The 15,121-nt window shown below is 55.2% G+C and overlaps 1 protein-coding gene across 2 annotated transcripts in view; it reads left to right on the forward strand.

Moving 5' to 3' along the window:
• The window catches only part of TNFRSF8 (TNF receptor superfamily member 8), a 77,116-nt gene extending 65,214 nt beyond the window's left edge, over positions 1-11,902 (forward strand). For both annotated transcript variants that reach the window (XM_042951840.1, XM_042951841.1), the window contains exons 17-19: positions 3,753-3,778; positions 6,378-6,582; positions 9,751-11,902. In XM_042951840.1, coding sequence (XP_042807774.1) covers positions 3,753-3,778; positions 6,378-6,582; positions 9,751-9,998 — 479 coding nt within the window. In that variant the 3' untranslated portion in view covers positions 9,999-11,902. The remainder of the gene's footprint in view (positions 1-3,752; positions 3,779-6,377; positions 6,583-9,750) is intronic.
• The last annotated feature ends 3,219 nt before the right edge of the window (positions 11,903-15,121 follow it).

The raw sequence follows: 15,121 nt of genomic DNA on the forward strand, positions 1-15,121 counted from the left end.
TATTTAATTTGATGTTCAAGTTGCCTCAGATTAGGCCAGCGGGGGCCCTTGAAGCTGGCTCCTGTGTCCTTTTGTCCCATCCTTTCCTGTTTTGAGCACTTCTTTAAGATGATCCCAACTTGCCTGGTACTTTCCTGCCCTCGCCCTGGAATCGGGTATGTCTCCAAGGAGCCTAGGTCTTAATCTCGGGGTGCCCATTGCCAAAGCTTGGCTGAACCTCTGTGCCAGACTCCTTCCCTGGGTCCGGTCTGCTGCCCGCAGCAGCCAGGACCCCAGGCCACATTGGGGCTGGGACTGAAAGGGGAGAGTGACCAAGATGGAAGGGACCGATAGTGTGCGCATCAGAACCCCTGTGCTCGGCTACGGTGGCCCTCAGAGTGGCCCCGGGGATACCATGCACTTGTCCCAGGGGTGGCCCCGATGCTTAGTGTGTCCCTGGACTCAGGTCCTAGGGTGCCAGATGCGTTTATAAGAAGATCACAGTTATTCCCCAAAGCAGGAAAACAAATCAATGAAGACAGTGGACTGAAGCAACGTTTTTAGGGGAAACGCACTTACGAAATCTGACCTCTGTACTTGGCATGACTGGTTCTGGGTCTTGAATCAAAGCACACACGTGGGTTGTAACGAAGCTGTAGGCAGACATTAGTACCTCTGGATTCTGCCTTTTCACCTTTGTGTTATTTTATGCTTGTTTCCAAGAGTCAGTATCAAATGCTGATTTTCTCTTTGGTGGGATGGAGTGCCGAGCCTCGTTAATGTCCCGGGACCGACTATATGCCAGGCAGCATCCTGGGCACAGTCCCTTTTTCACGTTTAAAGTTTAAAAAATTTTAAACACACTTCATTTTTTAGAGCATAGGATATTTGAAAAGATAGTACAGAGAGTTCCCTTATCACACCCAGTGTCCTCCATTATTAATGTCTTATGTGAATATGGCGTATTTGTCACAATAAACGAATCAATATTGATACATTGCTATTGACTTTATAAAGTCCGTACTCTATTTAGGTTTACTTAGTTTTACCCAACCTTTTTTTTTTTTTTTTTTTTTTTTTTTACCGTTCCAGGCTCCCACCCAGGAAACCATGTTACAAATAGTTGTTGTCTCTGTTTGGGCTCCTCTGGGCTGGGACAGTTTCTGACTTTCCTGTTTTTGATGACCTTGGCAGTTTTGTCTTGTTTTTTTAATTTTAGAGGGAGAGTAAGAGCATGAGCAGGGGAGAGGGGGCAGCAGGAGAGAGAATCTTCAGCAGGCTCCATGCTCGTCACAGAGCCCAACACAGGGCTTGATCCCATGACCCTGGAATCATGACCTGAGCTGAAATCAAGAGTCGGATGCTTAACCTACTGAGCCACTCAGGCGCCCGTCCACCCCCATGACCTTGCCAGTTTTGAGGAGTGCTGGCCAGTTATGTTGCAGGATGCCTCTCTGTTGGAATTTGTCTGACATTTTCCTCCTTATTAGATTGGACTTAAGGGGCGAGGGGAGGAAGACCGCATGAGTACAGGGTCATTCTCATCATATCACATCAAGGTTCATGCTCTCCGGGTGATTGATCATTGGGCACCTTCACGTTTGAGATCTCATTTATCTTCACAAAAACCCTCCAAAGTTGGCATGATGTGTCCCATTTTCCAGACGTGAGGACTGAGCCTGGGAAGGTGAAGTAATGTTGTGTTGGCCTTCCTGCCAGGAAGGCCTCTGCTTCAAGACTGCTAAGCAGCCTCATTGTTTGGCATCTGGCTCGTTTTCAGTTTTTTGTTTATTATAAATACCACCTCTGTGCACAACCCTGCTGTGTTCTCTTGGGTTATTTCCTGAGGGCGTGTACCCAAAGAGGGATTACTGGGTCAAAGGGTGTGAGGTTTTCCTTGCCAGTTGGCTCTTGAGAAACATGGAACCGGTTCACAGGGCATGAGAAGCTGTGTTCCTTTTTACCCACATCCTCTCCAAGACTGAATTTTATCACTTTTATTTATTTTATTTTATCTTGTTACTTTGTTGTACTTTCTCCCTGTGGCCACCCAAATCAAAGTTGGCTGTTTGCAAAACTCAAACTCACTCTTAAAGGACAAAGATGAGGGGCGCCTGGGTGGCTCGGTCCGTTAAGCGTCCGACTTCGGCTCAGGTCATGATCTCACGGTCCGTGGGTTCGAGCCCCGCGTCGGGCTCTGTGCTGACAGCTCAGAGCCTGGAGCCTGTTTCAGATCCTGTGTCTCCCTCTCTCTGTGACCCTCCCCCATTCATGCTCCGTCTCTCTCTATCTCAAAAATAAATAAAACGTTAAAAAAAATTTTTTTTTAAATAAAAAAAAAAAAAGGACAAAGATGAGGCCTCACTGACATCATTTAAAGGAAGCTGCCTCGGGCCAGAGAGCATTTGGTGGCTTGGACTATGGACAGTGGCTACCTAGTGGGAATGAGCCACGGCCTCCCAAGGTGACCACTCTGCTACCAGTTGTCAGTGACAGTGTCACCAGTGTCAGTGACCACTCTGACACCAGTTACCAGAGGAAGGAAACTCGGTGCATTTGTTAAGTCAAGAATCCAGAATTGTGTCATTTTATACATGTTCTCCTTTTGACCATCATTCTGGTTCCTTTCCTCTTTAGACACTTTTTAGTGTCCGGTTCCTTTCCTCTTTAGACACTTTGCTGATGGTCGCTTAAAAGGTACATGTAAGAGTGTTCCCCAAACTGACCTAATGTCTACACAGCATGTTCACACCACCTGTCTTGTTTGTATTATCACAGCTGGTGGGCCTCCAGTGAAGTGTTTCAGCTAGGATTCAGGGCTCATGGTTCCCAGAGCTGCTGAAATCAGAGAGTGTTCTGGAGGTGACTTAGCTCATTGGCATTTTCAGAGCAGATCTCTCTGGTCAGGTGTGCACACCCACAGCAGTCTATTCCAAGTCTCCGAGAGGGCCTCCTCAGGAGTCCTAAAGGGCTGTGTGTCCCTAGAGGACGGTCTGTGCCGGGAGTTGATTTGCCCTCGGGTAGACCAGATGCCTGGGCACCATCCCCAGCTGTCTCAAATGGCCAGTGGGCCGTGGCTAAATACCAACATGTGCTTGGCCATGACCTGGCCCTGTATTTGATAGGAGAGAAAACCTGGGGGTGGGGGTTTGGGATAAGAAGCAGTTGTGCCCTGAGAATCCCTGGGTCTGTGCCTCCTGAGCCCACCAGAGGGGGATGGTAGGTGGCAGGCTGACGATGAGCAGCTGTCTTCCTTGAAGGTGGTCATATGGGCTCTTCCAGGCACGAGTCGTAGAAACCGAGCTCCCACAGAAGGCCTCCAGGGTCGCCTGGCTTCGGTGTGCCCGGAGCAGGCTCGGCAGAGGTCCTCAGGATCGGTCATCTGCTCTGTGTTACCAGTCCTGAGGTCTTCCGTGAGACGTTTGCATGGGGCTCTGAGGAGTTCTGGGCTCTCTAGACCCTGGGGGCTACAAGATAGTGTCCGCAGCCACAAACCAACTTCTGAGCCCGTGGGCTGGGAGAGGGCGTCAGTACTGTGATTGGCTTAGCGGCTGGGGGACAGGTGGTTCCCGGTTCTCCCATTGGCGCTACAGAAGTGAGCGCTGGGAAATGAGTTTCTGTGCCCAGGGTTGGGCGCAGACTCTGAAGCCATCCACTGCTCTCCAGCCCGAGGGCCTGATAAGTGTCAGCCGCCATCCACGTGTGGGCTGGGACAGGACCAGGTAGCTCCCAGAGCCTCCTTGGTGAGGTCACTGCTCTGCTTCTTTTTGCAGATTCCAGGCCCAGGAGGAACCTGACCGTAAGTAGCCCTTCTTTGCCCCGCCTCCCTGGCTTTGTGCCCCTAACTCTGACTCCTTCGCTAACAGACCTGCCGGTTCTGAGAGCTGTGGGTCATTCCCCTCCCACAGTGATGGGGTGCGCCCCCCGCCCCCGCAGGTTCAGGCTGGGTCTGCCCCCCCGTGGGATGCTCTGAGCACAGCGGGGCGAAGCCAGGCTCTGGCAGTGGATGGGGAGCCCCACCCGCTCAGCTGCCTCTGGCTCCCGGCTCACCCTGCTGGGGACTCTTCCAGAAGGGCCGTGGATTTGGTTTGGGCCGATTGGGGTGCCAGGTGTGGTCAGAGGAAGGCCGTGCTGACCTCCCCTTTTCTCCTTCACTCCTCTGTGGCTCTCATCCTCACAGCTGGGATGGCAAATCCAGAGCATGACTCTGAAAATGTAGCCATCACACGTGGGCACTCCCCAGGAGCCAGGCACCTCGCTTGTGACTCTTAAAGTTACCTTGGGTAGGCCGTACAACACTCAGAGGTTGGTACTGTGGTCCATTTTACAAAAGAGGAAACAGAGGCACAGATGGGAAAGGATACTCCACAGCTGGAAAGTAGATCAGCGAACCCTGGTTTGATCTGAACCCTGGTTTGTATGCCTCCAAAGCTGGTACCCTGGGCTCTAAGGACCTCTTCACCTGCCTTTTACAAGCAACTTGCTGTGGGCAGGCGCTAGGCCAGGCTTTGCAAACTTTACCGTTGATCCTACGATTACCCCAGATGGGGCTTCGACACCCGGTCCTCACTGGGTTTGGCCTGGTGCCCTGCTATGCACCCGGCCTCCAGGAGCAACCTTTGCGGGGAAGAGCAGGGGTGTTGCCATCGGGAGCTGAGGGACAGGGCAGGACATATGGATGAGTCTCATGTGTGTATGGTCCACCTATTTTTGTTTTCTTTGATCAAGTCTTCCATACCCTTTTTAAAAAAAATTATTTTGAGTGTGCATGCATGCAGGTGGGGGAGGGCAGAGAGAGACGGATGGAGAGAATCTCAAGCAGGCTCCCCACTGTCATCGCAGAGCCCACGTGGGGCTCAAACTTGTGAAACTGTGAGATCATAACCTGAGCCAAAATCAAGAGTTGGATGCTTAACCGACTGAGCCACTCGGGCGTCCCCCCCGTCACCCACCCATGACTTTCTTTTGACTCAAACTTTCACCCTTGGAGAAAGGTTTCCATCCTTTAGTCTTTAAATATAATAGAACCACAATGTGAGTTCAGTTTCAAATTATGGGAGGTCACATTCAAATATGCTTGGGTCAGATAAGTGGCTATTACAATACCAGGAAATTTCATGAACAAGGCATTTAATGATTTCTAAGATAATCAAACATCTTTTGGCCACAGGAGTCAGTGCTTTTATAGTAACTTGTTTAAAATGCCATCTTTTGGACTTCAAATTAATATAAAAGAATATTTGGGGTTATGTAGATATACTTTGTGAATTACTCAGACTCATTCCCTAACTAGTATGTGTTAGAACATTTCATGAGGGGCGCCTGGTTGGCTCAGTGGGTTAAGCATCTGACTCCTGGTTTTGGCTCAGGTCGTGATCACACGTTTCATGAGATCGAGCCCCAAGTCAGGCTATGAGCACAGAACCTGTGCTATGAGCACAGAGCCTGCTTGGGATTCTCTCTCTCTCTCTCTCTCTCTCTCTCTCTCTCTCTCTCTCTCTGTTCCTCCCCCATGTGCTCACATGCTGTCTCTTTCTCTCTCTCTCTCTGTCTCCCTCTCTCTCAAAAATAAACTGAGAAAAACCCAGAACATTTCATGAGACCACTTCTCCTTTATGCTTACTTATAAAAGTAAAAAACTAAACCATTTTCCTGAAAATGTACAGAACGCATTGATGTAATCACGAACGACCGCTGTCCCAGGAGGTCAGGGCTGGGGAGTTGGGGTGGGTCTGGAGCGCACGCTTACCAACAGGTGCTTTATGAGCATGGATTCTGGAGCGAGGTGCCAGCGTTCAAGTACTGGCCCAGACACTTACTAACTAACCTGAGCAAGTTCCCTGACTCCTCTGTGTCTCCGTTTCCTGATCTGTAAAATGGGGAGGGGGCTATTCTCAGTGCATCGCACTGAGTGATGCACTGGTGAGTGCAGTGGGGGATGCTGGCTACTGTCATTTAGTACAAGTTAAAAGCAACACGACTTCTAAAATTCTCCACAGGGACATCAGGCTCTCAAACCTGAGAAGCCTTGGGGCACCTGGGTGGCTCAGTCGGTTGGGCGTCCGACTTCGGCTCAGGTCGTGATCTCACGGTTCGTGAGTTCGAGCCCCACGTCGGGCTCTGTGCTGACAGCTCGGAGCCTGGAGCCTGCTTCTGCTTCTGTGTCTCCGTCTCTGCCCCTCCCCCGCTCATGTTCTGTCTCTCTCTCTCTCTGTCAAAAATAAATAAACATTAAAAAAAAAAACAGCTGAGAAGCCTTGGGTGGTGTGTGGCAGCTTTAAGGCAGAGAGGGAGACCCACTGTGGTCTACAGACATGAAGAAACAGGGGCTTCCCAGCTCAGAGCCCGAGGGGAGGTTGGGGCACCCCGCATCAACTCCCCATCTTCTGTGTCCACAGCAGTTGAGGAGTTGCATATCGGTGGCCGAGCCGGGCACAGAGGAGCTGGGATTAATGGGCCCCCCGGCCATGGAGACCTGCCCCAACGGGGAAGTCTGCCTGGAGAGCATGCGGCTGCTGGATGCCAGCCCGGCCGGGAGCCCCCCGTCCCCCAGGGACCTTCCCGAGCCCCGGGTGACCTCAGAGCATACCAACAACAGGATCGGTGAGTCTGCCGATTTGGGGTGTGGTCAGGGCCGAGGGGGCAGCAGGGAGATGGGCACTGGCTCAGGGTCCAGTGCCCCCGACTGGAACCAGAGACCCTAGGGTGCGAAGGCCCAGCGAGGAAGAGGCCCTTGTAAGCAGGAGATGCTTGTTGTGAGAGAGTTAAAGCATGCTTAGGTATATCACGAAGGCTGTTCCCCCTCGTTACCCCAATTCAAATTTCTGTAAAACAGGAATAGTGCTAATTTTGCCTCATGGGGCCATTGCGAGACGTGGAATCATGCGTGGAAGGTTGTCCTGGTGGGTGGGGGTGAAGGTGGGGGAAGGGGCTCCCCTGACTGGTGCCTGTTGTTGAGGTAAGATGTGGACGCCGCCCCATCCCCCAGCAAAGAGCCCCGTGAAGGGACAGGAGGACACCTTGAAAGGTGCCGGTGACAATAAGACCTGCCACTTGTCTAGGTGAAAGTCATCTCTCATTGTCCCATGGCCTCTGAGGACAGTGTCTTCCTCCTCTTTTTATAACTGGGGACACTGCAGCTGGTGGGGGGGGGGGGTAGGTACGTGAAGAGATCTTCCCTGTCACACAGCCACTGAGTGGCCCAGCTGCGACACGGCCCCCCACCTGCGGGGCTCCGAAGCCTTTGGCTTGCCCACGGCGGCCTGGAGGCCAGCACTTCCCGAACTGCAGCCGCCCTCCCACTCGGGCGGACCTTCTGCTTTGGCTTCCCAAGGGCCTCCCTGTCTCCTCTCCTTCTGCTCTCCACCCTGCTACACCCAGAGTGTTTGTGCCAAAATATATGCCCGTCCGTTGTGCACCCCTGCTTAAACCCCTGGGGCTGGGGCAGGGGTCCCTGTTGCTCTCAGGATGGATTCCAGGACTCTTATTCCGGCCTTCAGACTGGTCACCAACTGCCTCCTCCCCACCAGACTCACCTGCCTCCTGACCCCACAGGCCTTTTTCTCCTACCCACTGGCAGTTTCCCGAGTTCACAGAGCCCTCCCTCCCTCCTGAGCTTCTCTGTGGAAGCTGCTTCCTCACCCTGGATGGGCAGCTCCCTCTTTAAATCTCGTCAATTCCTGAGCTCCTGAGGCCCCTGCCCTTTTGCCTCCTCCTCCAGGAAGTCTTCCTGGCCCTCTGCACTCTCCTGTCTAGACCGGATGCCCCTCTGCTGTGCTCCCCCAGACCCCAGGCCTCCTGACCTAGTATCCTCAGCACCCAGCAGTGTGACTATTTGTAGCCTCCCTTCCCCCCTCCCCTCACCCCTCCACCTGGCTGTGAGCTCCATCTCTGTCCTCTGGAGGGTTAACCGTTGCTGGGTAATACCAAAGAGGCTTTGTTCTCCACATTTCTGTCGCAGTTGCTGGTGGATTGAATTCTTTGGGGCTGAGTCTTTCATATGAAAACAAAACTTTTGGAATTGTAGCTTTCAGCAAGGTTTTTTGTTTTTTCCCCATTTTTTAAAAGAGGGTTATTTGGGGAAATACCACCAAAGACATCTCCTTTAAATTTCCTAAGAAGTCCTAATTTGAACGTTTGAGTCCCTGCCGAGGGCAGTGCCCGGAGCTGCGGGGGCAGGTGGAGGGAGGTACCGAGCTCCCGGGATGGGAGTGGGCAGTCTGCTCCAGCTGGCCTGTTAGCCTTGCTGGTGAGCGTGGTGGTTGGGAGCGAAGGCCTTGGAGGTCCTCTCAGGAGCCTTTTGTCCTTCTCATACCATCCCAGAGGGGCCCCTGCTGCCCTGTCCAGCACCCCCGGGGGACCAAACTGCAGCTTGAGCTTTATCCCTCGCCCCCAGGGCACCAGGCAGGGAGAGCCCCTTCACTTCCCACCAAGATAACTTGCCTGGATTCTAGAGCCCTGGGTGGGCTGCTCCATCCCAGTGCCCTGCTCCACCCCAGCTTTCAAGTTCCTTCTTGAGCTTCCTCATTCAGACTCCAGAGATAGTCACGGGGCCGGGCTGCTGGGAGGCCCTGAGTGCAAGGCCATGTAGCTGGGCCGGGTAAAGGCTCTTCGCTTCTCGGCTTACTTAGCTCCCCTGAGCCTCCAAAGCCCCAGCCATAGATGGTGGTACGGCCCTTAGGGAATCATGCCTCTGATGGGCTGTGCTGCTGATTCATCCAAGCAACATACACCAGCAGCCCTACTACGTGCTACTCAGGCACAGCTGTGAAGGCCTCAGGTGGGCGATGGGAAACACGTAGCGAACACCTGAAGACCCGAGGTACGGCCCCGAGAAAGACTCCCAGGCTGCGGCTAATTATCAACAGGGCTGAGGTTTCTTTTTTTTTAATTTTATTTTTAAGGTTTTTCATCTTTCAGAGACAGAGAGACAGAGCGTGAACGGGCTCTGAGCTGTCAGCACAGAGCCCGACGGGGGGCCCGAACTCACGGACAGCGAGATCATGACCTGAGCTGAAGTCAGACGCCCAACCGACCGAGCCACCCAGGCGCCCCAGGGCTGCCTGGGTTTACCTGGACCTTAAGAGGTTCATGGGGCTCGGGACTGTCACGGCCATGTCCCAGGAGTGCCCCCAGGCAAACCGGGACAAGTCCGTCACCCGTGGTTTCTGATTTAGGCACGTGGATAGGAGCGGAAAGGGTGGCCAGTCAGGTGGGGGTTTCTTCTGAGACTTCTGACTACCTGGTGACTTTGGGCAGGTCTTTTAACCTTTCGGGGCTTTAGGTTTTTTATCTGTCCACGGGGACAATCCTAGACTCTCCCCCCGGCAGCCGGGATGTGAGGACTCGGGAGTAACGCGTGGAGGGTGTCTGGACAGTGTCTACCACCGGCTAACCTCCTCTGGAGCTTCCCGGGGCTGCCACTTGCCAGCTTCTCTCCCCAGGGCTCGCTTTCTCTCCCGGCTTTACTCTCTCCTTCCCTACCAGATCCCCACGGAAACTGGAGGAGACCGTGAGCCTCTCCCACAAGGAGCAGGCGGGCCGGGCCAGTCCTTAACTTCTCAGCGCATGGTTTCTAGCTGTTTTATTTCCTTTGAGCCTCAGGACACCTGTGAGGTTGGTGGGGCTTACCGTGGATCGGAGAGATTGTGTCATCTGCCTGAGGCCACACAGTAGGAGTGACGAGGCTGGGGCTTGCACCCACCTCTGCCTCCTCACTCCGTCCAGCCAGGGCTCCCGTTCCCTCACTTCAACCCATCCTTTTGCTTACAGAGAAAATCTACATCATGAAGGCTGACACAGTGATTGTGGGGACCGTGAGGACCGAGGTGCCTGAGGGCCGGGGCCTGGCGGGGCCGACGGGGCCTGAATTGGAGGAGGATCTGGAAGGGGACCACGCGTACCCCCACTTCCCGGAGCAGGAGACAGAGCCGCCTCTGGGCAGCTGCGGGGACGTCATGTTCTCAGTAGAAGAGGAAGGAAAGGAGGCCCCCTTGCCCATGACTGTCTCTGAGAAATGAGGCCTGGTCTGGGTTGGGGCTGAGAGGGCAGCTGGGTGGCCCCGGAGAGGCCAGGGTGGCACTAGTGGCACCAGGCTGGCAGCAGAGGCCTGTGTGGCCCGAACTGAGGTTCCGGCATCCGGTGGAAGACCAACCTGGGCAGGGGGCTTCTGGTGGTTTCCAGTTGTGCCCCGCCCAGCTGCCCCCCCAGCCCAGACCCCGGGGGAGCCCGGCTCGTGCCGTGGAGACAACCCAGGGGCTGGATCCGCACGGCAGTGTTGGAGCAGCAGGCAGACAGCAGGGACCGGGCGCCCCGTCTCCCACCACTGCCAGGAAGACGCCCTCGGAGCCCGGAGCATCAGACGCACGCCGCCAGGGCCGGAGCTCACTGGCGGCAGAGGTTGTGAGGCACAGACCCCTCGGCCTGCTTCTCTCGCCCGGGGCCTCGGGAGCAGTGCCCCCCTGACCTTGCTGCCATGCCGGCAGCCCCCAGTTACTGTGGTGTGGCCCCCATGGGCACCGAGCCAACGCCTGAGTCAGTGGGGAAGCCAAGGGACGAGGCATCATCCCCCATCTTGGCAACGGCTGCCACGCTGTGCTCTGTGCCAAGGTGTGTGCCCAGCCTGGCCTCCTGCCCTGCTAGGGCTGAGCGAGACCCTCCTGGTGCCTCCAGCCCCTCCCTATGCTGCGGCCCCCACGGTGGGCTGAGGGCCTGGAGTCAACTGTCTCAAAATGTCCCCACCAGTTCTCCCAGTGGGAAGCATCTTGGGACCCAGATGTCTGTAGATGCTCCAGTTGCGGGGTCCTGCTCCAGCCGGAGACCCCGCCCACCCGGCTGCCCTCCTGGAGAATGGCCTGCTGAAGGGGAGCCGTGGGCCCTTCCTGGATCCTTGCTTCTGTGTCCTGGGAAATGAAGATGCTCCTTCCCCAGATCTGCCACGCTCACGGATCCCGGCGGCCCCCCGCCCTGCCCTCGGGCTCCCCTGCTCAGCACCCACGGTGGGGATATGGATGTCAAAAAGTAACGTGGTTTCGCCCAGGCATTCAAATGCCTTCTTCTGGATTCTTGGAAAAGCAAGTAGTTCAGTCCAGATTTCAGGATCTTTGCAATTCACAAGAAGAGAAGCTGCTCTAACTTGTGTCCGCTGGCCTGCTCTCCCCGGGGCTTTCAGACTCCTGTAAACACACGAGGGGCCTTGGAGAGGGGCCTGTGGGCAGAGGACAGGTCGGCCGCAGCCCAGGGCGTGGAGTCTCAGCCACCTAGAGGCTCCTGGAATTACCCCCCGCAGGAGGCCAGGCCCGGGAATCTGCTGTTTACCCACCAGCCTGCTCACTGTCGGGAGGAAGTCGAGGCTGGGTCAGGAATCAAAAGGGTAGTTTCTGAAACTGCTCAGATGTTTTTGGGAAAGTTGGAGAGGCTAGGACGCTGACAGACACACCAGAAGCTGGAGAAGTTTACATGAAATTTTAGAGACAGCACCGGCACTGTGCCCTGAGCTTTGGCTCTGAGGGGCCCCGAGGACGCCCCACCCCGCCCAGCAGGCCACCCAGCAGGGTTCCGGCAGTCTCGACTTGAAGATACTGACCCACGTCTAATGAAATGGAGCATTCCCTTGCCCAAAGGCCCCTCACAAAACTTTCGATCCTCCAAAACTTTTGATCCTCAGAAAATTAGTAAGGTCCCTTAAAAAAACTAATCGTAAGGCTCAGGAAACTATCTTTGGATTAAGAGTATTTGAGAAGCTCTGAGCAGGAAGGGTCTGGGCAGTCTCTCTCCCCACAGGACAGGGAGGTCCCTCTTCACCCATCCACCTGGGCAACCAGCCTCTGGTGACAGGGAGCCCACTATCTGCTGAGGCAGCCCTTCCTCTGCGTTCCGCCTACTCCCTGGTCCCAGACCTGTCCTCCGAGGATATGCAAAATAAAGCCTCTCTTGTCATAAGGCTCCGTTTGGGTATTTGCAGAAAGAGATCCCTGGCCTCCCCATGACCTTCTTCCCTCTGGGCTGGGCTGAGCAGCCTCCCAGCTTGGGAAAAGGGGAGTCACAAAGTAGTAGCGTAAACACGTAGTCTCCGGAGGCGGGGGGTGGAGGGGGCGGGCGAGGGGAAGACGAAGGGGTAAGTGTGAGACTTGGACTTTGGGCCTGAGCTGGGGGGGAACTGCCCCCACAACAGGCAGCCAGCCTGGAGCCCCCCTCCGACTGTGGTTCCCCTGTGGGGTGGAGGAAAGAGACGGAGGGCTGTGGTCAGACCTCACCCACCCCATCGCCAGGACTCCAGCTCATGCCCAGACCTGCAAATCAACCCAGCCGTTTAACCAGCGTCTGCCGGCCATGTGGCTGGTCTGAGAGCCACGGTGAATTTCCCTGTCTTGACCCGTGATCAGGGGCCACTTCTCAACCTCTGTCTGTTCTGATGTCCAGGTGGGCAGACGGGCAAGGCCCCTCCTACTCAGGCTAGCACTTCGTAGGCTGTAAGGATCCCTCCCGTGCACACGTACATCCCTCTTCCTGAAGAGTTTGTATTCGGGGAGTGACGGTAAGTGATGTGTCCTACGGAAGCTATTGCACTCAAAGGAAATTTATCATTTCCCAAGCTGTCTGGTAGGTTGTAAGCTGTTCCAGGTTCTGAGAATCTGTAAGGCCAGGCCCGGTCCCCGAGATGGAACAAGAGGCTTCTGTCTCATCTCACCCCTCCCCTGGGTGGGGGGAGATCCTGAAGACCGGTCACCGGGAACTGGCCTGTTGGGCTAAACAGACATGAAAATCGGTGCTGACAGCGCAGGAAGTGGAGGGTGGGTGGGGTGGAGACTGAGACAGAGCGCAAGCGGGGGAATAAGGCTTGATTGGAGGCCAAAGTGAGGATATTAAAAGTTTCGAGGTCCACTCCGTGACCCTCCCCCAGGCCCCTCGCCCTGGGCCAACACCCCATGCTGGGTGCACATCCTGGGGCCGTGCCCAGGGGCCAGAGGAGCACAGGTCACCAGTGTTTGAGAGCGAGGTGCAGGCAGGGAGGTCTGCCCACCGCTCTCTGGGGCGTGGGCACAGAACAGCAGCAGTGTGCAGGTGGGGATGGGTCCTGGGGTCAGACCTGGGTTCGAGTCCTAGCTCTGCCACTTACCAGATGGGCACTCTTGGTTATGTGCCTCTGTCTCCCTAAAGCTATTCCCTGGTCTTCGAGGTGAAGGTATCAGTCTCTATCCGGTAGGGTCATGGGGTTGCATTAGACGCCACCTGATACATGGATTGTGCTTGCTGCATGGAAGCTTCTGTCCTGGGTGCAGCCCGGCTGCCACTTGCCAAGAGCGAGCCCTTCCTAGGCTAGCAGAATTCAGCTCCTTCCAGCCTACAAACAGGTCACCCTCAAAAGGGCATTATAAGTGGTGGTTGGTTCCGGCAAGCCTGTGTTTGCTCTGGTAAGGTTAACCGGGGCTTTCAGGCTCTCCTGGGACCTGGCCTCCCTTGGGGCCAAGTTGCAATGGGAACCCCTCACATCATGGTCATAGGACTGGGCTGTTTATTAGATGTCTGGAACTCTGGGTATTTGCGATGTGCTCTGGGTCCCTCTGCAAGGGACGTCCTGCTCGTGGTTCTAGTGCATTCCAGGCTGTACTGCATTGGTGCTCAAGATCTTTTTTTTGAGTGGCCTCCCTCCCTCCTTCTTCCCGCCCTCCCTTCCTTCCAAAAACACCTATGGTGACCAGGCCCACGTCTAGCTGCAGAGGGACCTAGGAAGGCCTAGGTCTGTCTGTCTAGCGCTCAGACTTGCTGTCCTGGGTCCTGGGTCCAGTGGATGGAGACCGATGAGTGTGCACAACTGATCAGTGAACAAGGTCATTCCAGGATTAACCCCACTGTGTGCTACAAGAAACCCCAATCTGGAGCCTGTGTCACAGTGTCTGGAAGGGACGGGCAATTCTGGCCACGTGGCCGGGGAAGTCTTCTCTAAGGAGGGGTCCTCTGAGCTCAACCTGAGGTGACATGACAAGAGGGAGTCTGGGGACCTGGCGGCAGAACATTCCGGCAAGTCAGGGGAACAGCAACCACAAAGGCCCCGAGGTGGGAACGGCCTGGAGATTCAGGATGCACGGGGTATCTGGGTGGCTCCGTGCGCTGAATGTCCAACTCTTGATTTCGGGTCGGGTCACAATCTCGCGGTTTGTGAGTTTGAGCCCCTCATTGGTCTCCGTGCTGGTGGTGCAGAGCCTGCTTGCATTCTCGCGCTCTCTCTCTCTCTCTGCCTCTCTCTCTGTGCCCTGTGCACTCTCTCTCTCTCTCTCAAATAAACTAGAAAAAAAAAAAAGATTCAGGAAGCACAGCACCCTGGTGGAAACACAGTGAGCAGAACAGAGAGAAGCAGGAGGTGAGTGTGGAAAGCAGCGGGCCGGGTCACGGGGGGCCTGCTGGGTGGCTGTCAGGCACTTAGACTTCGTCATAAAACACCATTATTTTTATTTTTCTCCTATTAGAACAATAAATATCCTGGTCTTATCTCAGGAATAGGTGTGAAGGGCCGAAGCAGAGGCAGCAAAGGTTGTTTGAACCTATTTCAGAGGGAAGCCTGGGCCAGGGGCAGCGGTGGCCAGGAGCCAGGAAGCAGTGGGATGGGTGGTCTCAGGACACAGAGAGAAGCCTGCATTAGTGATTCATGTGGCCCTGGTTGATGTCACCACAGGAGGCTGGCCGTCAGTCAGCCTAGTTCCCCCTTTCTCTGGGTGCCTTCCAGGAGAGTAAAAACCACACCAAAAATTCCTGGGGGAGGCTGGAGCCTTTGTTTGTTTTCGGGTGTGGGGCGTGGGGTCTCTCCGAACCACGGCCTGCACTTTCTTCCTCCGTCGGCCAGCACGCGCCCCCTTCTGTTTCATCACCATGGCTTCGCCTGTCCGGGAAGGAATGGCTCAGCTCGGTCAGGATTCACCTCCTGCTCAAGCGACTCCGGCTACGGGGCCTCCGGCAAAGCCCTTAAGCGCCTTTAACTTCGGTTTCCCAATCCGCAAAATGGGCACAACAGCTGCCTTCCGAGGTGGTCGTGCGGCCCAGCGGTAACGCGGGGCAAGTGCTCGGCCTGGTGCTAGGCATGGTCCCTGTTCAGGAAATAGCAGTCCAAGTAGGCGTTTCAGGAGCCTTACAGTTGGCTCCAGCCTGT

This window comes from Panthera leo, chromosome C1 (genome assembly GCF_018350215.1).
Source record: "Panthera leo isolate Ple1 chromosome C1, P.leo_Ple1_pat1.1, whole genome shotgun sequence".
Classification (NCBI taxonomy): domain Eukaryota; kingdom Metazoa; phylum Chordata; class Mammalia; order Carnivora; family Felidae; genus Panthera; species Panthera leo.